At 38.8% G+C, this 22,175-nt stretch overlaps 1 protein-coding gene across 18 annotated transcripts in view; it reads right to left on the reverse strand.

Moving 5' to 3' along the window:
* TNRC6B (trinucleotide repeat containing adaptor 6B) overlaps positions 1-22,175 on the reverse strand; it is a 153,511-nt gene that overhangs the window by 21,438 nt on the left and 109,898 nt on the right. For 13 of the 18 annotated variants that reach the window (XM_056341948.1, XM_056341934.1, XM_056341932.1 and 10 more), the window contains 12 exons: positions 20,750-20,928; positions 19,510-19,584; positions 18,199-18,244; positions 11,462-11,610; positions 10,101-10,271; positions 7,735-7,860; positions 6,555-6,686; positions 5,923-6,018; positions 5,522-5,699; positions 4,986-5,120; positions 4,607-4,783; positions 2,254-2,361 (listed from right to left, as the gene is read on the reverse strand). In XM_056341948.1, the coding sequence (XP_056197923.1) occupies positions 2,254-2,361; positions 4,607-4,783; positions 4,986-5,120; positions 5,522-5,699; positions 5,923-6,018; positions 6,555-6,686; positions 7,735-7,860; positions 10,101-10,271; positions 11,462-11,610; positions 18,199-18,244; positions 19,510-19,584; positions 20,750-20,928 (1,572 nt within the window). The remainder of the gene's footprint in view (positions 1-2,253; positions 2,362-4,606; positions 4,784-4,985; positions 5,121-5,521; positions 5,700-5,922; positions 6,019-6,554; positions 6,687-7,734; positions 7,861-10,100; positions 10,272-11,461; positions 11,611-18,198; positions 18,245-19,509; positions 19,585-20,749; positions 20,929-22,175) is intronic. The other 5 variants (XM_056341947.1, XM_056341937.1, XM_056341945.1 and 2 more) reach the window with 4 other exon arrangements.

Below are 22,175 nucleotides of genomic sequence, written 5' to 3' on the forward strand. Positions count from 1 at the left end.
CCTCCCATGACACTAGCTCTAGCACCTTAATACAAATTTACATCCCAAAAAAGCACAAGTGCATAGGGTATTCCTTTGACTGTTCCTGCCTTACTACATTCAGCTGACGCTCAATAGTTTTACCATTCCTTAATATAATATGTATTTTTTAAGATCTGTAAGATTGTATTTTACATTATAAGATTAGACCCTGCACACATACTTCGTGTGTGCAGAAGCCTTTCTCAAGGAAAGGCTACCTACCTTAAGAGTTTGTAAACACAACATCTGACACTTTACACTGTAGGTACACACACACTTACAATACTGAGGTAATTCTAAGGTGTGATATCTAGTAGTAAAAGCAATATATATATATATTTATTGACATTCTTCATGCTTCACAATGAAACAGAATACACTTATCATGCTTCAGTTTCCATTCAACTACAGCTCCAGGCATGCCAGGTTTTTAAGACAAGAGGACGAGTTATAGAAAGTATGAACATACAAAAACTCCAGTTACTGTAAGAAAGATCAGTAACTTGGCTCCTTCTCTGAGCAGATGTTCAATGAATAAAACACTACAGTCACAATTTTGGAAGCAGTGATGAGAAAGTAAAACTGCCAAACACAAAAACAAATAAAGAAGCTTCAGATACTATGTGACAATTTGCGTAAAGGAGAAAAGAATGCCGAGGTGGCAGACTCATCCCTTGCAGATACAAGTTCAGGATATGGAGTGATACTTTTTTCCCAACCTGAAGTTCTGAAATAAGTAATGACAGAATATTTGAACGTAATTAAAAAGGCACGATTAAAAGTAAGATCCAGGATACGCTCTCTGGAATGAAACCATGCAGGATGAATCTGGCATGTTAAGTGCTCATTTCAGTCACTTACAATGAAGATGCATAGCCAAGAGTACGACTTTCACAGACAAGTACAGAAGAAAATATGATACTGCTGGTTCAAACAACTGGCACAGCAAGAGCAGTATTAGTTTGTGATAATGCACTGGCAGGAGAATCTCAAACAAGACCTAAGAATGCCCCACTGGGTCAGAACTGTGTTCATCTAGCCCTCATTACACCATTTTGGGACAAAACACAAACCTGGCCACTATCTGTAGCTACTGCCCTCATACTCCCCCAGCATCCATGTTCTTTCTATCTAGGATGTCAGAAATGCCCCCTATCTGCTAGCACCTGTTTGTGAAACTGTTTTTCCATCAGTTTATCCAATCACTGTTTCAAGTGGCTAATACCATCTGTCTCCAGAAGCTCTAAAAGCAACAACATTCCAGTTCACCAATCCTGATGGAAAATAAACAAGCTCTCACCTATTTAAAGTTTATATCCTCTTAAGGCCAGCGTTTGCACTATCGTTCCTGTGCTACAGGATTCATAGAATTACAATTCTGTGCTTATCTTGTCCACCGCCTTTGTGATTTTTGTAAGCCTCAGTCACATCTCCCAATCTTTAGTAACTCAATAAAATAATCTAGGATACTAGGTATCAGTATTTCTAAAGTACGAGCAACCAGCATTGTGTCAAGGATGGAATCTGCTCAGCTACTGCCAAACTACTGCAATCCTCTGACAAACAGGACCATCTTATGCTTAAAGAACAAGCAATGCAGTTCTTGGGTCTAGTCAAAAAGATCTTCTCCGCTCTGAGATGAAGAATCCATGAACACAGGTTTGGAACTCGAAATTAAAACTTGTTTGCAAAAAAAAAAAAAAAAAAAAAAAAAAAAAAAAAAAAAAAAAAAAGAGTCAAGTACAAGTCTTGCCTTTGTAAAGATTTCTGTGAATTGGTAAGACTCAAAATTAAGTGCACAGTAAGCGCTCATCAAAAAAGTCCAGCATTATTTAAACAATGCTCCAAAGATTAGGCGTACTGTATATAAACATACTCACTCATCAATACAGTCCTGGCCTGGAGAAGAATTTTCTTGAACTTCAGCATACTGACAAATTCCCAAACTATCCTTTGGTACTGACAGTTATTCTCATGCACAATCTCCAACTCTCCCTACAGGCATGCACTTTATTTCTAAACAGTAAAGAAAACATGAAGTGCATTTCTCCATTGATATTTGAAAGGTCCTCCCAAAAAGTTCAAAACATAAGATTATTAGGAAAACCCTGACACTTCTTGGTCAGTTTGCCTGGAGTGTATGACTGAACTGCTCCTGAACAAGAAAATTACAGTCTAGTATTACCTAGGTACACAAGTCTGTGTGACATAACCAAAAGAGATAGTTCTCACCAATGCAGCAAAACTTGCTCTCGCCTCCAGTTGTGATATCAGTTTGATTGGGCACCACTTCATTTATCTTTGTGCTGAACAATACTGCTCTCTTGAACGGCAGAATTTCTGCAGCAGATGGCATTTAGGAGGAAAATGTGAAAGGTGTAGTCAGGGCGAATGCTGAGTGACCACTGTATTCATTCAAAGGAAAAATGCACCTATTTCAAGAGGCTTTCTCTTGTAAACTCATTTTCATTTAACAGCTTATTGTGCAATACTAGGAAGAAAAATTGTATCTCCATGCCAGGAATTGACAGTGGTAGTCACATCTACAAGCTTGCAGAGAAAAAAGAATACGGTGTAAAATAATTTCGGGTCTTTATTCTTCATCAGGGATGTTGATAAGGTGGATCATGATTTCAGCCAAGATTTCCTTCTTAAGGAAGCCACTAAGTTAGAGAGGTTATGAAACAGCTTAAGTGGCTGATGGTTATGGGACAGGAATACTTGTCCCAGTATATGTCTCTTAGCCTCCTAAGAGAAGGCTAGCAATACAGCAACACTTGCATAAAAGCCACATGTTAAAACCCATCAACTGTTACATGGCATCTGTAGTCACAGTCATGGGCTACTCATTTACACAAGAAATCATGGAGGGTACTGATGATCTCAGTAGAGAGATTATGTTCAGGATTTGTGAACTCCAGTTATCCTCTCACGGTGGTGAGGCAGTCAGCAACAACCAAAATCTTACTTATCACTGACAGTGGGACTGCAGGTATCACTAAGGAAGTTCTAAGGTATCAACGAGGGGCAAAGAGTAAGCTGTTCAGCTTCTCACTTTTTAACAGCCTTCTGGTAACAAGAATCTTGCCAGAGCCAGTGGCGGGCTGCAAAACCCAGAAACATGCCAGAGCAGATACTCACATCCCTCTCCTAACATTCCAAGCAGCACTGTGCTTCTCAGTATTATACAGGGGAACGGTGACTAAAGAAACAAGTTCAGCAACAATGAGTCTATGAGAGGTCCTGAGAAAAAAAATTACATTTTGGGGGTTCTGGCATTATGAACGTAACTCCAACCCAAGAAGCTCAGTAATTAACAACCAGACAAATACACCTCTACAGAGAGCAGTCACTGGTGTGAAATGTTGTCGGCGTGCAGATGTTCTTGAGATAACTAATTCTTTAACTCTCTTAGCTCATCAGAAAATATCTTCTTGCCAGAGTTAAGACATTGAGGGGTTCCCACATAAAAAACTTTACTTTTTGTAGGTTTCTGAAAAGGTTTTTGAAGTTGTACCTGTCACTGAGATTCCCAGACTTTCTGATGCAAGGTTTGTGCTACCCGTTTACCCAAGAGATGTACCTGCACCTTTACTTTTATGTGCTTGAGGGGATACACAGCAGAGGATTTGCAGTAGTAATGTTTTCCTGGAATGTGGGAGTCTTCCAAGCAGGGTATGTGTGTGTGTGTGTGTGAAATATCACAGCATCCGCTATTTGCTGAACAGCACTGGTGATTAATCCATGCAACTTCAAGGACACCACTGTTTAATGAACGGTTTATACAGAAAATTATGTGCGTTTCCTAGATACTTGAGTTTTCTAGAGAAAAGATAAAACCCTGCCAGTGAACAATCTAGAAGACTTAAAGGATGTGCTACTGCCCATAATCCAAAAAGCAAGAGACTTCTACTCAAGCTACAAGATTGCTGAGCAGTACTGAAACATGGCAACACTCTTCTATCCTTCACATGACATGAGCAAAGGTGAGCCACAATAGCATAGCAGACACATTGTATACATATTGCACCAATACTGCTGGCAAAAGAAACCTTGTGGTACACAATGGATCCTCATATTTGTGAACAACTGCCAGGAGAAAAGTTCATGCTACATAAAATATAAAACGTAACAAAATCCTGTTCCTACCATCACAAAAAACAAGCTTTGACATCATCTGCTTTCTGATTCTACACTATCAATCAGAATTTATACCCTGTGTCAGCCTAACACAAACTCAAATAAGGAATCAATACAAGAGGAGGAAGCTGGTATTGTGTACTCTGTGAACAAGTGTTCTCATGAAAATTTCTGAGTGTAAAGTCACCAAACTACAGAACCTAAGAATTCATCTAAGAAAAACCAAATTCCATTCAGGAAATTCAGCAGTCAGCTCATACTTTGCCCAGCAATTTTGTTACTGGAAATTCAACACTTATGTTCTGATTTAATGTGGAAGAAATTTAAAAACTGAGAGAGGTCAAGCAAATATTTTCCTTAGAGTGGTTATTTAAGTAGTATGATGAGGAAAGGTCCCAGCATATCTAATCTAAAGCTAGGACTAACCCCTACCCTTATGTAATACCTGGAGGCCAGCTGGCGTTGCTGGATTTGCTTCCAATCTTGTTCGTTGGTGGAGATTTGGCAGGTAACCAACTATCACCAGCAGGGCCGGCATGGCCACCTAGTGGGTCGCCCTGAATTATGTCAAACTGGTTGTAGGGCGATCCTCCGCGAGCCTTTCCAGGGGGCACTATTGCACCTGAAGCATTAAAAACATACATTTACACCCAGGAAAGGTTGGGATCTTTATGAGTATGGTATACCAAAACAAAAAATATTTAAGATGCATACTGGTGAGGTTAGACATTCACTAAGTTCAAGCATAGTTTCATCTGAGCTATTTCACTTCTGGCAAGATGATACTGCAAGGGCATTCCCGAAATAGCCAGTCCCCTTCTCACCATTTTTGTGCATATTGGCATCTTGTGAAGCCACAGAGGGCAGCCCTTCCATCATAGTCCACTGCTTAAAGCGGGATTCTGTTCCAGCCTCTTTCCCTCCCACCATGCCATAATCCATGCCACCTGAGCCAAAGCCTGTGAAACAAACAAACAAATCTACACTGTCATTTGCGCTTTTTGGTTTAAGTATCTTCGAACAGGGAGTCGGTGTGTTCGTAAGAAAGGTAAGAAAAAAAAAAAGACAAAAGAAAGAATATCAACAGAAGCAAATTACATGTTCAAGAAGCAACTTCCAGATAAGCTTGCTAGGTCAGTGTGCCACCAAGATACACTTTGCTATTAGGTTTCTCTTCTTCCCATGTTCATGAAAAATAATTGATCAAGAGTTGACACTTGTCCTAACCTTTGCTCTAATGCTTATAAATAAATTACTCATTTCTGGACCCAGACATAACTGGCTAATATGATAAACGTAATTACCATATTAACATGTAACTACAGACAATGCACCAAACTTCTTTCCACAAAGCACTTACCTGAACCGTATCCAGGTATTTGCCCTTTGGTCTGTAAATCTGAGAGACCCACATTCAAAGGATTGGGTACCATGCTGTCTAAATGTGGCTTAGGCCCAACAGGGTGGGATGGTGAATGCTTCATGCCAGGCTGCCTCTGCTGCTGCTGCTGCTGAAGGGCACTCACCATACGAGCAATCTGCAAGAAAAAAACTGGGATTATATATCCTATACTGTAATACAGAATTCCAGTAAACATGAACGAACAGTGGACTTGAAAGAGGACCAAAGGTCCTTGTTCTCTGAAAAGTGCAATCTGAAGAGGGCAGATGACATTATTAAAACCAGCACCATTTTCGCTGCAGGTTGCATTTTCCCAGCACACTTTATACTTCGTATGACTGACAGAAACAGTGCCACACCTGTTGCTCCTGCTGCTGTCGCACAGCTTGAGATAACTTCCTCTGGCTCTGTAACAGCTGCTGCTGCTGCTGCTGCTGGAGGAGGAGCTGACATGCCTACAAAATAAGTGGGGGTGGGAAAAGTGAAAATACAGAGCTCCTCAAGAAAAACAGAATTGCCAAGAGCTACTCACTAACAAATACTTGCTCAGAACTTAGGTAAACTGTTTCTCATTCCACACACTTAAAATAAAATGTGACAATGAACACATCAGAAGAATACCATAACCTTCATTTGTTTCTAATGTAACATCATGCAACACTGTTATTAGTACCCGCTTTATTACTGTCACTATGACTAACATCTAAAGAAAACTTCATTAAAAATCAACAAACAACTGCTTCTGCACAAAGACATTGCTTAGAATCATTACTAAACCACTGCAACATTCACAATAATTACAAAGTCCTGCTTAGTTTAACTGCTGCCCTCTAACAGGGCTGTATTTTCCTGTATAACAAACAGGGAATACTTAAGACAAAAATAATACAGGATCAGTAGAACAGAACAGAATTAGAACAAGCATCAAAAGAAAACTCTTTCAGCAGACAATTTGTAAACAGTCTACCCCACAAGATTACTAGCTACTTACTAATTGAAACTGGGGAATCTGTGGAAGCTGGCTCAGCATGGCAATCTGTTGTGGAGAAAGCTGGGGACCCATATTGAAAAGACCAGGATTCAAACCACTGTTGGGAAACTGTTTGAGCATGGAGGCCGAAACCTGCATGGAAACCAGTTACATATCCTCAAGAAATGCACTGCTATGAGAAAAGATGATGAAGTAGTAGTGTTTCTATAAAAGAATAGGTACGACACCAATTTTTAATGGTGTTGTGGGAAAGACATTACAGATTTATTAACACATCACATTTAAACATGCACAATCTATGACTTAAGCAGAGTGAATACCTCATTTGATTGACAGTATACAGTATTACATGTGCAGATGCAGACACACACACACAAAGGTTCCTCCCCCAACCAACTGGTTGCTAGAGATGGCACTAAATTAAAATGCTGATATATATGCAGCTAACCAGTAATCACAGTACTGCACTATCACGTTACAAAAATGTACTGCTTGACAAGGGAAAAGAAAGGCATTCAGGCAGTCACTGGAGCAAAGAAACAGTACTTCACAGAAAGAGTTAATCTCTTTGTATGCTGAATAAGCTACAGTAAAAGACAGGAGTAGGTGGAGAAGAATCCTCCCATTTCTCCCTGCATTACTTGAGAGTTACACAAGTAGAATTCAAGAGAATCTCCACAAGTCTTCACCAAGTCCAAAGCGAAATGTAAACTTGTGCATTTGGAGACCCTGAGGTCTTAAGAGCTCTGCAATGTAAATGCAATGTGTAGCCCTTCATCCTCTGTTTCAGGGGGGCAAGAAGTACAGGACAAGACCACTTGAAAAAACATGAAGCAACCTGCCATACTTCAGAAAAACTTCCAGATTTCATTTTTTTCTATTGTTTTCAAAATACTTTGCACATGCCTATGTAAGACACAGGATTCCTGAATCCACTTTTAGGTTTAAAAATACTGGTAGTGAACATTTACCATCAGCTGTCTTGGAATAAGAAAGAAGGCTAATCCTTCTGTACTGAGCTTTAAGCACTTTCAACTGCAAATTATAATCTACCTTATCTAAGTTTTCAATTTCTTAACATCAATTCCAGACTAAGATAGATGTATAAGTAGCCTCAACAACGCGCTCTGAAGGCTGTAGCTCTGCTTTTACAAGTAACCAGTTACTATAAATTCCTTACCTGGGGAGAAAGAAATTGGGGAGGCACTTGCGCCCGGATATTGGGGGAAGGATTTAGTGGCTGCACTGGTGTGTGCATGCCCCTCGATTGTGCTGTGCTGTTTCCAAACAAACCATGATTGCCACCCTATAAAATTAAAGCAGTAGTGAGAAGATGAATCTTTCAGGATAATGGATTTCTATGCTATTAACTGCATATCAATAACAATGAGGCAAGTGCTGACTTAAACAGAGTACCCTTAAAATTACTAAAATATTTGCCCTATATCAGTAGTATTCTACCTGGGTTAAAACTGCCGTACTACATTTTCAAGACGCAGGCTCTTTCTCCTCTACATTGAAGAGTCATGTTTACCCACATTTCAAAGTACAGGACAAAGCTGATGTTTTATATTTTGCTCTTTATGTGTTGGGAAATGGAAACTCGGGAGTACAAACACCACACTCAAAAAAACCATTCTACTGGCTTAGAAGTATGGCAAGACTGTATCAAGAGTTTTGGGTCATCATTTTAGCAAAGTCAGGTACTTTTTCTGAGTAGGTTGTTGAGATATCACTCATAAGCCTATTACTTCCTCTGCAGGCCTTTCACTAACTGAAGTTAAAATTCTAAAATTTTATTTAAAAATTTCCTTCTGATATGAAAACTTAAGCATTCTGGATTGGGATGTGTTTCTTTTCCCTTTTTAACTAAACTGAAGAGGAAGAAAACTTTCAAGTGAGAAAAAAGGTTTTGGGGTTTTTTTCCTCCCAGTTATTTATTTTCTAACACAAGAATACTTGCTGTTTGAGGTTTTTTTAATGAGAAGTATTTACTGTTTTATAAGCAAATTCTGTAATAAACCCTACTGCATGAAAAAGACCAAAGAAAATCTGCGATTTGTTTCACTATTACAGTCTCTGAGCAGACTGTCTTTATTTGTAAAATCTTTCAAGAAAAGCCACAGGAAATGTTGTGGACAGTGACCTACACTAACATTTGCATGCTGTTTCTTCTAAAAGCTGAAGCTCGTACTCTTAGAAGGTCCTTATGTGCCATGCTTCTGTCCTTTCATTTTCAAGACCCTTAGAACTTCCCACCTCCTGCTGTGTATCAGGATGTTTATGATCCTCAGATACCTGGGGTTCTAAACCAATACATTTTCCATCCCTCAGCCATCATTCTCTGTTATCCCTCTCCATGCCAGCACTGCTGTACCCAACATAAATTCATGATTCTTCCAAACTGAGATTGTGCAGGCCTTCTCAAAAACCTTCCCTTCCCCTTATATACTAGGATTTCATAAACTTCGCCTCCCTTCCACCATAAGCGTGCATCTTCCACTACCCTTTTGCTGAATCAGAAGTCTCTCATCCTTCTGCTATACTAGCAGCATTATGGATTGCTTAATTCACCTGCATCACATTTTACTTCCTTCACGTATCTTTCAGAAGCAACTCAAGGTATCATACCAAGCATGCAGGAGGATAAACAAAAACCCCCAAAGACAAGAGTATATATTCTGTAAAGAACTGTCTGGGGTCAACTACACATGAAAATGTGACAGGCTTGAAGCTGCACCTACGCTTTCAACCCTCCCTAAAGCTGAACAGAGTTCTGCACACCAAACCCAAGAACATGCCTTCAAATTTTGGACTTAATCTGATGTTCAACACCAGTTGTGCCACATATAAACAAAAAGACAACACAAAGAAACACTGTCATGTTAGGCATGTGACTACATCAGCCAGTCCAGCTGCAATACTTAGGATCTGGTCTTTTGTTTCCAAGTATTTCTGCAACATTTTCATCAAGCATTAACACAAAACCTAATGGGGTCAGAAATTCTTCCAAACTGCAGTTAACCACTTCATTTCTTCCCCACTATTCCCCCATATACAGAACAAAAATACTGCTCCTTCAAGAGCTTCTGAAGCTCCTTTCTTTGAGCTGTGGGGAAGGGAGAAGGGAACACGCACCATGCAAAACAATTGCAATTTTTTAAAGGCACATTTCTACATAGAAGGTCATCAGGTGGAGTCTGGAAAAATTCACTGGTGACGGGTGGTGGGGCAAATCAGCAGCCTCTGAGTTTTAAAACACTGATTACAATATAAAGGCTGCCACTAATTTCATGACTTCTGAAAAGCACATCTGTCTGCTGCTGCACTGTGATTCAGGAAGGAAGAGGCCAAGAAAACCAGACAGAATACATTTTGATCTTAGAAGCCAAAGTGGATTGATTCTCAGTGGCCTGATAATAGCTGAAAGTTCCATTAACAATATTAACTTATTTAGTAGAAAAACAAATGCAAGCAACCAACTAACCAGGATTAAGCCCAGGTTGCAGCTTTATAACAATGCATCTTATAAGGTGGCCTGCTTACTTGTCTAGCAGCGAAGTTTTGGGGACTGAGCCCTGAGCCGATTGCCCCAAGGCCGACGTTGGATAGTGTGGAACCAGAGGGAGACAGCTTGTAGCTGGGAGAAGGGGAGAAGGGAGAGCAGGGAGCCTCATCCCCAAGGCACCCATCTTGATTGGAGAAAGGCAAAGTCAGCTGAAGCAGCAGTTAGCCAACAGCAGGAGTTGGTTAGTGAAGCAACAGAACGTAAGAGGAGAGAAAGAGGGACGGTGAGTGACTAGGAAGAAGCAAAGTTAATTTGTAATAGCAATACAAGGACAAAATTTTTGACTCAAATGATCACTTGACAATTAAAGATTTTGGTCCGAGGAGATAATCAATCAATTCCTAAAGGTTTCTTTTTAAAAATACATTTTGAACTCTCGTGAGATTTGTTTGTGACAGTGGCCATTACCACTACAGAAACAAACAAATCTTGAATGAATTCCTAATGTTAGCACAAACCTATGAACATAATTTGTTAGGAATGCATTAGCTCTGCTAGTGGTAATGATTAATTACGCCACCAGAGGGAGTTAACAAAACTGGGTTTTGGCCTGTTATACCAAAATGGAGAAGTTAGAAATAATTATTTGACAGTAACACACCTTCAGAATTTGAAAAACAAGTTTCTTTTTCATTTTACATGTGATAAACTTAAACTGTATTAAAAATAAAAACCTTAAAGCATTCTGAACCTATTGGACACTCTCCAATTCATAATGTGAAGTGATTAATGATTGATAGTGACAGTGAAAACTTCTACTTAAAATAGGCAAGAATATGAAAGAAACACTACCATAACATACAACAGATGTCACAGAGAACAGATGTCATACAGAAGCTTACAGCACATGGACATACAGCATAAGGGGTTGAAGAATTTAGAAAGGGTGTTTCCAATAAACAACAGACATAAAAGCAGAAAAAATTTGGAAGACTGTGATTACTTATGTTTACTTAAAACTAAACCAATTTTTTTTTAAACAGTAGATGATTGTAGTCAGTAGCCAAAAGAATCACTGTGATGAAACCTATAATGAATTTAATTGTTACCAGTAGTTTACTCTTCCAAGAAAAACAAAAGAATTTCTTACTGTCCATATTAAAAGCAGTCTGCTCTAAAACCAAAAGCCTCATTCTCCCCAGGTAATTTAGTTTGTCTATGTGCATCTGCCACCTCTTTTTTTATACACATTCATTCTACAAACATAACTCCCACACACCTTTTATTATTGAGTTTGTCCAAGGTTACCAAATTTTTAGTACTTCCAAAGGAGTAGGGTAAAAACTGGGACCTCGAACATAGAGGTTGATATTAATTTATCTAAGGATATTTCTCTCACCTTCTCAAAATAAGGCCCACTATCTGTGGTTCCCATGTCTTTGGAATTAGGTGGACGGAACCCAGACCGATCCTTTCTCATCATGTCATTAAAATCCCCGAGATTCATGGCTCGTTTATCTACATCAAACTTCTTATCTGGGAGACCACCTGTAAAATAGAGGAAAGATGACTACATTAGTGCAAATAATCTCTACCATGTTTCCTGACAGCAGGTTTACAGCCAAAGAAAGTATCTTTAAGATAAGGGTTTAAATTAGATCTGTCTTCTAATATAGCATAGCTACATTTGCTATTAGAAGTGCCGAAAAATGAAAGTAGGCAGTTTCATTTTGAAGACTGGGAAAGCCAATTTCGTTTAGAGAGTTTAATGTGAAAGATTTCTCAGAATTTATGTACAGATATAAACATATGCACTTCTGCAGCAGCGCTGTTCAACTACTGATATTAATTTGTACAAAATGCCCAATGTCTTCCAAAACTCATACTGTTACTTACTGGTATCCAGTATCTATATAGACACCACTGTTTCAGGTCTCCATATATTCTGCTTAGCCTTCACCAGGTCTGGCATTGACAAAAGAATTCTCAAACTGCAAAACCACACACACGATTTGATCACAAGTCTCCTACAGCCACGTGAACTTTTCACCACCACAGACCACGTGGTACAGCCTAACTTCCAGACAGGCAACCAATCTCCCCCTCAGCCCGTATGCAATGATTATACAACCAGTAACAGAGATGCTTTTCCAGCATCCCCTACAGTCTCCTACCTTTGTTTAGTGAGTAATCTGGTGGAATGCGAGGAAGATACGTTAATAACAGAAGATCAAAATGTAGCATACACAGTGAACAAGACATCATCTTTCTCTACAAGCTTATCATCAGCCAAGCGCTGACTGAAGAAGTTTTCTACCTTACACAATGAACTGCTGCCAAAGAACAATTTTTTTGGTCATATTTGGCACCTGTAAATTATCAGATACATGTTGTTATGTTGAAGCACTTGGAAAACTTCATCATTTTAAAACATGGACAATGTGATAGAAATGAGCTCTACTAGTATTTTCAGTTTTAAATAATTTTGTTTAGTAACACAGATAGCCTTTCCAAGAACAGTTTAAAAAACCTGTCACCACAGTTAAAATCTATGACTCTTCCAAAGGAAGTTGGTGATAGATATCCTACCCTACCACTGACAAAACACTTACGTCTTTAGCAAATGGGGCACAGCTAATCACCCAGATACCTTAAAAATACTTATCTGTTCCTCAAAAAATATTCTCAAAGCCAGCATTGCTTCTTAATGTCCAATCACAAACTATTAATATTCAAAGGTATGTTATTGCCAAGAACTTATGAAATCAACCACTAATTACATGGGTTTTTCTTGCTGGCACAGCTTTCAAAGTTGATCCAGCTTCATCTTCTCAGTTGCCTTCAACATCGTTTATCACAAAAACACTTGACAAATAACATACATATCTTGGCTTGTAACTGCAGTCACACTGACCTGAATGAGCTCATCCCTTTCTAACATATCCTAAAAACCTAGAACTGGCTCTGCAAAAGCAGTCACATAAAACGTCACGTATATCTCAATCCTGTCAATACCTACATCTAACCACTACACACAATGCCAGCAATACACTCTACCAAAAGGCTTCAATTCCAGACGGGAAGCCCTGTCCGTTAGCTGCTTGAAAAGAAACTGAAAGCAAGACAGAGTTGCATCATATCTGAAATGAAATTGGGTCAATGCCAACATTAGATGACTAAGCTGAAGAAACACCCTTTTGTCTCTTCAGTTATCCTGATGGACCAATCAACTCCTCAAACATTACTGAATGATGCCTTGTAAAACAGCCTGTTAAATAACATGTACAGCATTAAATAGCACCTTTAAAGACTTCAAGCATAGATATGCATGCCACTTAGTGCTGAGACAGCTGCTTTAATTTCAATATAAACAAGGCCTTGCTAAGACAGATGATAGAATTTTCTATGAATGGGATAAATAAATTCTAATGCAATCTTGAAACCTGTCAAGTGAGTGTCTTTTGCACTTGACAACAAAAGCTATACCTAATACAGGTGGCTGAAGACTACTAGCTTTACCTCACATAGTAACAAAGACAACTATTAAAATCTGAAAACTTCGAATTTCACCCTCTGCAGCAGGCCAGAACAACTTGTGCATGAATAAATAGAAAGCCCCACATCCTCTACATGCAGAAATGCAGATCAGGTTAAAAGTCCAACCATCTTCATGAAAGAAGACACCCCAATCAGTCCATGGATTTTTCCCACTATTAACAGCTGTGAGAAACACCATGAAAAATGCAAAATGAATTAAGAGCTTGGAAGATGCCATACACACACCCTAGTGAGGTAAAACCCTCTATTAAGTAGATCACCACCACCATGCAGCTTAAAAGAAAAAACCCCTGAATTTCATACAAAATTTTGTATAATGTGATCCTGTACTGGGAGAGAGGAGACAGAAACTGCTGTTGAGCAAAGTTACCTTAAACATTTGCAAACAAGAGACTCAACGTGGTGAAAAGACATACATCCAGTGGGGTAACCCAAACGGGGAAAAAAATCCTTTTGCAACATGTTTTCTGCTTGACCACAAAACCAAAAACATTTACAGATACTGGTTTTACACCTTTACCATAAATTTACATCATCCAAGCCTACTGAGCAACGACATGCGCTTAGATAGTGAGGTGTTCCACCTGAATGCTCAATCAGGTTATGGCTTTGTAACATATTTACAAGACAGCAGCATGAATTGCACTTGAATCAATAGAAATTGGAAATTAATTTCCCAGCCTTTACAGGTTATTTGAGAATGCAGTGTTCTGCAGAGGGTGCAACTAATACATTAAAAAAAAAAAAAAAAAAAAGACAACAAGGGTGGTGGTCAAATGGAAGAAAAAGACAATATTAAGTCTGACAACCTACTTACTGTAGCAAACTTCATGCCTCGGGACTTATATATTAGGAGAGACTGCAATGGAAAACGAAGTTGTATCCTGTTTTCAAAGTAAAACAAGCCATCTACCGAAAGTATTTGATAGAAAAAAAAAAAAAAAAAGAGGAAGTAAATCTGCCTCAGGCATGCTATTGATCCATCTCTTTTCTGTCTTGGTCAGCACCTTGCAACAAAAGTAACACATTTTTCAAACAAGGAGATTGACATCAACATTGTAAGAATTACTTACTGACAACTGGACCTATTTTACAGTGCATGACAATCAGAGCCAAGGTGCTCTGTGCATACCAAAGCCAAACTTTTCTTTGATATGTGTGGTCTCCAATCATAGACTTAACTCTGAGATCAATGCATGTTTATCCACGAACTGGGAAAATACCATTCTGGTAGTTATCTAATTAGGAAAACCTGGTATGTTGTTACCTTGACTGAAAACCAGTTGAAGAACAAGCCTATCACACAACTAAGTCCAGCTTTGGAAATTTAGCAGTAGATACAGGTTGAGCAAGACAGCTTACAGATTTCCACAAGCAACTGCCGTAAGCAACAAGAGCAAAACTGCTAAGCAGAGAACTAACAGAAAAACCTCAGGAAGCTCTGTTACATTCTTAAGTCTTTGAAATGGAACACAAACTCTAATGAATGCCTCGATCTAGGATCACGGATGCCACAATTAATGCGCATGCTAAACTTAAGTGCAACCCATCAAGACTACATATGCAACCTTTCTGCACCATTTCACCAGATATTCTGGGTGTCAGCCATCTTTCCTCAGGTCTGATGGCTTTAAGGTCCTTGACAACACAAAGTTCTAAAGGATCCAAAAGCTTAATTTGAAGATAATTAAGAGTGCTACAATCAGCATAATCCAGGCTGCCATCCTCTTTGTTTGTGTATACTTCGATCTGTTCTTTTAACAGCAGCATCTGAAGGCACTTGAGAACTGAACATCCAAGAAGACAACTTATCTCCATCTAGAAGATCTTTAGAGAACCCTGAAACAATCAGTCTGAATTCTATGCCAAAGTGGAGAGATACAACAATGCTGTTACCTTCCCCAAAACTGTGTTATACTATATAAATGCACATTTTAACATCTCTTAATGTTAAGATCCTTAACTATTCAGAGGAAGAAAGCAATTTTGGGAAAAATTAAATACTTAATCCTGTATGAAGTATGATACACATTTTAAGAATGCAATGGATTCTAAGCTGAGACACACTGCAGCTATTCATATTGCATTGGGCTACCAAAACTCAAGTCGCTATTAGATGCAAGTAAGTCTTGACTACCACTCTGCCTTTGGTGCCAACAAAGATGAATGGATATTCCAAATAAAAGCAGCTTTTTGGTTGGGAAAATCCCGACTACAGCATCACACGATGCTAAAACAGTGGCAGATGAGGTACTAAAGCTGGTGTCAACTCTGGTGCAAAAAGGGTCAACATCAAAGTAGACTTCTTGCAAGGCATAATACTAGAATAATTTGATCAACAATACTCGAAAGGCACAGAAAAGGTATGGCAGAATCTGAGTGGCACAGAAACTGCATATATCACAATGGCCAGTTTCACAAGAACAGCCTCCTGTAGTCCCTAAAATCTATTATTCAAATCGATAATGAATATTTACACTGCTTGCATTTGCAGCATTTGAACTTGCGCTATATAGTTTTCCACTGCTACCAGAAGCTCCCACGTATAGGTTCAGTTTCAATCATATGGCTATTGTATCACTAGGACAGCAGACAGAAGAAAGCAGCTATCTACTACTTGATTGCTTTCTGGGGCTGGGGGAGCACATCAGACTGTGGTGACATTTGTAAAAACTGAAGATGGTATTTATCTGAGCTGAACAAACAGCTCCTGCTACTATGTCCTTCCTTACTGTCAGTATTTGATGTTTTGATGAATAAATAAAAATCAGACAATGAAACAAACCAAAAGTTGCCACAACAACAGAATCCAATGCACCAAACTGTAGTTATACATAATGCTGGAAAATAAGATTACTTAATACTTGGCACACAGTCAGTCATAGACCCAACACAGAACTACTCTGGCAGGTGGTTCTTCAGAGATACCACCATAGATCATGAATAATTAACCCAACTGACAGCCTCCCACAGGAAGTTTAGGACCACCAGAATAATAATCAATTCCTCCAGCAACCCTTCTTACCAAGTCCTTTCTGTCCTTTCAGCACAGCGTTTTTTGTCTGTGTGCATCCATCTCAGCTGAGGCAGAAACTTTTGCTATTATGCAGAAGTAGCTGAAAATAAGCAGCTTGGTACCAGAATGCTTTTAAACATGAAAAAGGTAAAGCAGTTACTGCACAACAGTCATACTGTGGATGAGATTCAGAATCAGTGGTGTCCACACCTTCATAACGAACTTAATTTGCAGTGACACAGGCACCCCTTTCAGAGAGCCACTACATAGACACTTCTCTGGAGCCCCAACACCATACCTCATCTACACAGGAAATTCTCTGTTCTAGATGAGAGCTGAGACTACTACTACTACATTGACATATCACCCTTTGGAGTAAAAAATTACAGACCTCTGTTTTTTGACATTGTAACTGGGAGGAATCTGAGGCCCCTGTGACATTCCTGACAGTTACAGAAACAGGATGAACACCTCTCTCCAAAATTATTGTTGGGTACAGCAGCAATGTCCTTTAAGTGGACAAGAAGATCTGTCTTCATAGCTTGGTATATGAGATGACCTTACTGCTTCTGTAGATTTTGAAGAATCAAAAACTGAAAAGAAGTCATCCCCCTAGAATAGGAACAAAACCGTCTTCCCCTTTGTAAGTAACAAAGACTATCCTGTACAAGTTTTTAGCCTTACTAAGCCTTCAAAGGTTTGATAACAAATAAAGTAAACAGTCTGAACTGCAGATTTGGATCAACCCTTTTTTAATATCTACCTTAGGAATCTTGTAGGGAAACCATCTCAAATGCAGAAGATTTCAGAAACCAGTGGTATTTATATTGCAATACCATGACAGTGAATATTCAGAGACAATTTGGAGAGTAACAGAATGCAAAACTACATTTGATTTCAAGATCAAACAGAATTTCTGTAAGAGTTCACCTACTTAGTTTCCCAAAGAAGAAAGTAATGACAAATTCAAAAGTGATTAAATGAGCTTAATCCAAGTGGTCAATTCCAACTCTTATTTAGGACAGTGTTTTCCACATAACCCATCCCACTTAAGCTGTGTACTATTTGTGGTGAGGCTATCAAGAGTGAAAAATCTAGTTCTACTGAGCAGTAACTTGTAATAGCCTGAGGTAAGCAACTGAAAAAATAAACGATAGAAGATAATTCTTTTCCCTCACATCACCTCCAGGGAGCTGTGGTAATTGGGATGTCCTACTGCCAAGAGCTAAAACAGTCCTCTTCCACCAAATGAGAAAGGTACCTTCATTTCCTTGAAACAGTAGCAATGAAGGCAAACCACATGGATCAAAACAGTCTTATAGGATGTTCCTTCCCCAAGTGTTATCACCCTTCTGTACAAGCATACTTCCCAATCTTGCATACCAGCATCAGTTGCATAACTATTCAAAGCCTACAGTTCAGGTATCTGATGCTATAACCCTATCCTTCTGTTATGAGGAATGCTCAAAGTAAGGATCAAACCTTTCCAAAGCACAGCATGTCATCCACATAAAAATACTACACATGATCTTCTATTTCAAATGTGTTTAAATTATACGCACCTACAGACAAGTCCATCTTACTGCCCGGAATGTCCTCAGTTTGACTCTGGAAAAAAAAAAAAAATTCAGTTCTGACTTACATGAAATGCTAAGGAATATTTCTGAAAGCAGTCCTTGATGGCTAAAGGTGGAATGAAGGACAGACAGGCTTGTGCCAATGGAAGTTTTATTTTCAACTAAAATAAAAACAAAAGGATTCCAGATCTCACCCTAGATACACCTCACCTTGACCCCCTAATGCTGTGTGTGGCGTTTACCCCTATGAAACCAGACACATGAACATGTGACAGACAGAGATGGATAGACAGCTGCTCTGTGAAATAAACCTCTGTCCTCATGTTCCAGTGGTCAAGAGATGAAACACTGAAAATAGAGGCCAAAATGATAGCTCATCCTCATGACCTGTCAAGTCACCAAATCTCAAAACATGCTGCCAAGTTATTCTTTAGTTGGCAGTCTGGGACGGGGTGTTCCCATAGCTTTCAGAAGCATCTATGGACTAGAAGACTGAATTTGAGCTTGAGAGCCAATAGACATTACAAACTAACCCTAGTCATGTCAGTGACTGTGCAGCCTCAGAGAATCTCTGCATTATTATCTTTCACTAGCCTGCATTACATACTATTGCTGCTTCATAGGGTGACAGTTGGCACAATATTCAGCAAAACGTTGTACAAATGAGGATGTCAGTTCTTAAAAAAAAATTTATATGTAACTATTTTTAAGGTACTTACCTGCAGATCTGTCTTTTCTCTCCAGGATGTGCCATTTATATATTCATTTTACCAATCAATCTTTAAGTACCAATTAATAGTGAGTTCTTTTTGTTCTAAAAAAACCCTGCTGCACAGTATTTAAAATATAAATAGCCAAGACAGACACAGGACTGTAAATCTCCTTTTCTGATAGGCAGCTGAGATTCAGAATTAATAGCCTTGGACTAATCATGGGTGTCTGACACTACAGACAGGGGCTGAGGCCTCTACCTTGAGTGCTCTAAACAGCATGTTACAAAAATCAGGAAAAAAACCCAACAAAACCCCCAAAACCTATTACCTGAAAGGAAATTGCAATCTCAGAACAATAACTGTCATAAAGTCAATGTAGATTCTGTTTTTTTTTCTGAGAGGCCAGTCTAACGAGCAAGAAAGTGCTAAATACCCAGCTATTAAAGGTATTGTTACCAATATGCCAGCATAGTAAATGCAGGTGATTAGTTATACATTGTGAAACAGCTGATCTTTTGACTTATTTAAAGCTTACTGCTTTCATACAAAGTTAGATTTTATATTTTTTAAAGAAATTACTTACTAGCAAGCCCATATTTGAAAACTGTTTGGATAAAGGGTTCATCCACGAATCACTATTTCCACCTTTTAATGCGCACTGAAGAGAAAAAAAAGACAAGAATATTTTTAAGCGACCTCTTAACTTCTGTTTTATCCTTGAGATGCACCAGTGTCAAATGAAAGTCCTGGATATCAGATAGATTAATCTTCTGAACAAATTAAGTTTTTGCGTGGTTGAAAGCATTTACCAAATATTCTCTCTCATAAAACTGTTCATTATTAGGTATACCAAACTGGATGGACACTTGCTGTTTATCACAGCTTCAGCTTCTTTTTGGAATCTGGAAAGCTTTGTGAATGTTATTTGGTTTTTTCCCCCTCTGTTACAGTTTAATACATTCCTTAATTCACCAAATACAGAAGTAGATTTCTTCCTTGTCTCCCTTTAGCATGGTTTCCCTTACATGGGCACTGTGCTGACCTGGCTCTCCATTTGGCCTTACTGTAATTTACAGGGGACCAAAACCAAAACTGAACACAGTTCAGCAGAAAGGGAAGTTTTCTTGACAGTTGCTTTGATGGTTAAAATAAAACAAGCTTTAAGTAAGAAGAAAGTTATTTCTTGCAAAACCGTATCACAACAGTATTTCCACATCCTAGGAAGCTGCTCTCCATGTCTTTTGTGTTTGCCCTACTTACTGGATTAAAAGTAGACAAAACATAGTCCTTCTAATATTAGTACAGTACCAAGTGTTACTGTACTAGAGATCTTTAACTCAAACAAGCCTGAGAAAGCAATTTAACTCCTGCTCCTGTTTGAGGCCGAAGGTCAATAACAACAAACACTGAGTCAGACCTCAATCCAACAGTCAGTAGAAATAAAAAGTGCATGTGCCAAAGGGACTGTGGAATCCAAACTTCAGCAGGCTACGGAAGAACAACAGCAGCTTAACACAGAAAGATGTGTCAACAAGAGCACTAATAGCCTTGGGATACTTACTGCTCCGTTTCATGTTAGTAATGGCTCTGCAGCTCACATACCAAAAGAATTTGACACTTACTGGCAGATTTATTAGTCACAAGAAGTATAATACATTAAAACAAATTCAGAAACCTCACATTTTTTACAGTGTTGTAACAGGCACCTTTCTAGCTGAATTCTGTAATACCTTTTCAGAAGAAGAATTATTATAATGCTCTAATGTATCAGTCACACCGCTTTCAGACAACACAGTAAGTGTGAATAATTCAAGCATTTTTACCTTCATTTGTGTTTTCTTTCCTCCTTGCCCCCAGCTTGTTGAGTTGTGGGAGGAACTGCTTCCCTGAGAGCCTGCTGTGTTCCAGACTCCTCCCTCCTCCTCCTCTTCCCAGCTGGAATGACGCGTTCCTGTCACTGGCCCATCACTCTCTCCCCAGCCATCTTGCATAGATTTAGAACCTTTGGGGGGTGTATGGAAAAAAAAGCTCAAAAGCAGTCTACAATACCATGCAGCTGGTGCAATTCCAAAGCCCAAGAGATTCGGTGCCATGTTAGCATGTCATGTTTCGCAACTATTTTAAAGCAATGTCAAATCCTTAAAAGATCTAATAACCATAGGGACCTTTTCTGTTACACAAATACAGCTGCATTTGGATTTCTTTAAAAGCCAACCCATTATCTTCTAGTGTAAATGGAAGACTTCAAAGGCACTTAAAACCAAGTCTGCTGAAGTCACTGGTTCAGGTGGTTTATCGGTTATTTCCTCTCTTCCTTCAAAACCTTAACACTTCCCTTGCACTAAACTTTCACAAATTTACAGAAACAAATTTTTAAGGAACAACAACGAAGTAGAATCTGAAGGACAGGACCTGATGTTGTGCTCTGGCACATGTAACACCAGAAGTAGTTTAATGTGAAAAAAACACAACCCTCTACTTCAATCTCTGTTCTTAACTAAAAAAAAAACTTATTAGCAGTGCTATTTAAGTACAGATGCCATTACTAGAAAACTGCAACTATTTCATCATATCAGTTCAGGCTAAGGATTTTTCCCTCTTGGCTTCTTTCTTTGCTGATACTCTCTAGCACTCTCAGGCCACACAGAATTCCTAACCTCTACTGACAAGCCAAGAGCCCAAATCCTCATCCTGTCCACTGTCCAACTGTTCTCCTTCCTGCTGCAACTCTTCATTCTGCATACTTATTCCCTGAGCATTTATCTCCTTTTAAAAATTTTTCATCATCAACTTTTTTGTAACCAATTCTTCAGTTGTCTGGGGTTTGACTGTGGAAATCAGGGATAAGGATATTAACACACATAGCAGAAAATCTGAATATAGAAGTCAGGAATTGTAATTAGTCCATCAAGGGGAACTCTGCCTTGATCCTGCCAAAAATAAGCACAGCAGCATTTCATAGCAGTTTAAGAGCTACCTGAAAATCCATCGTAAATAACAACTCAGATACTTCACAGGAAACATGACTTTCAAGTATATTCACATACCAAAATTGAGGGCTGCTGAGGAAACATACTGGTCCAAGCATAAAAATCTACTTCTTGACCCTTTAATAATGCTACTTACACAGAAAAAGGCTATGTTTACAGACGACAACTGCAGAGTCAAGAACTTAATCTGGAAATGTCATATATGGGGTAGTCCCTGCAGCTTTAATTTATTTCCGTACATGGTGTTTAAATATAGTAC

The sequence above is a fragment of the Falco biarmicus genome, chromosome 5 (assembly GCF_023638135.1).
Source record: "Falco biarmicus isolate bFalBia1 chromosome 5, bFalBia1.pri, whole genome shotgun sequence".
NCBI classification, from domain to species: domain Eukaryota; kingdom Metazoa; phylum Chordata; class Aves; order Falconiformes; family Falconidae; genus Falco; species Falco biarmicus.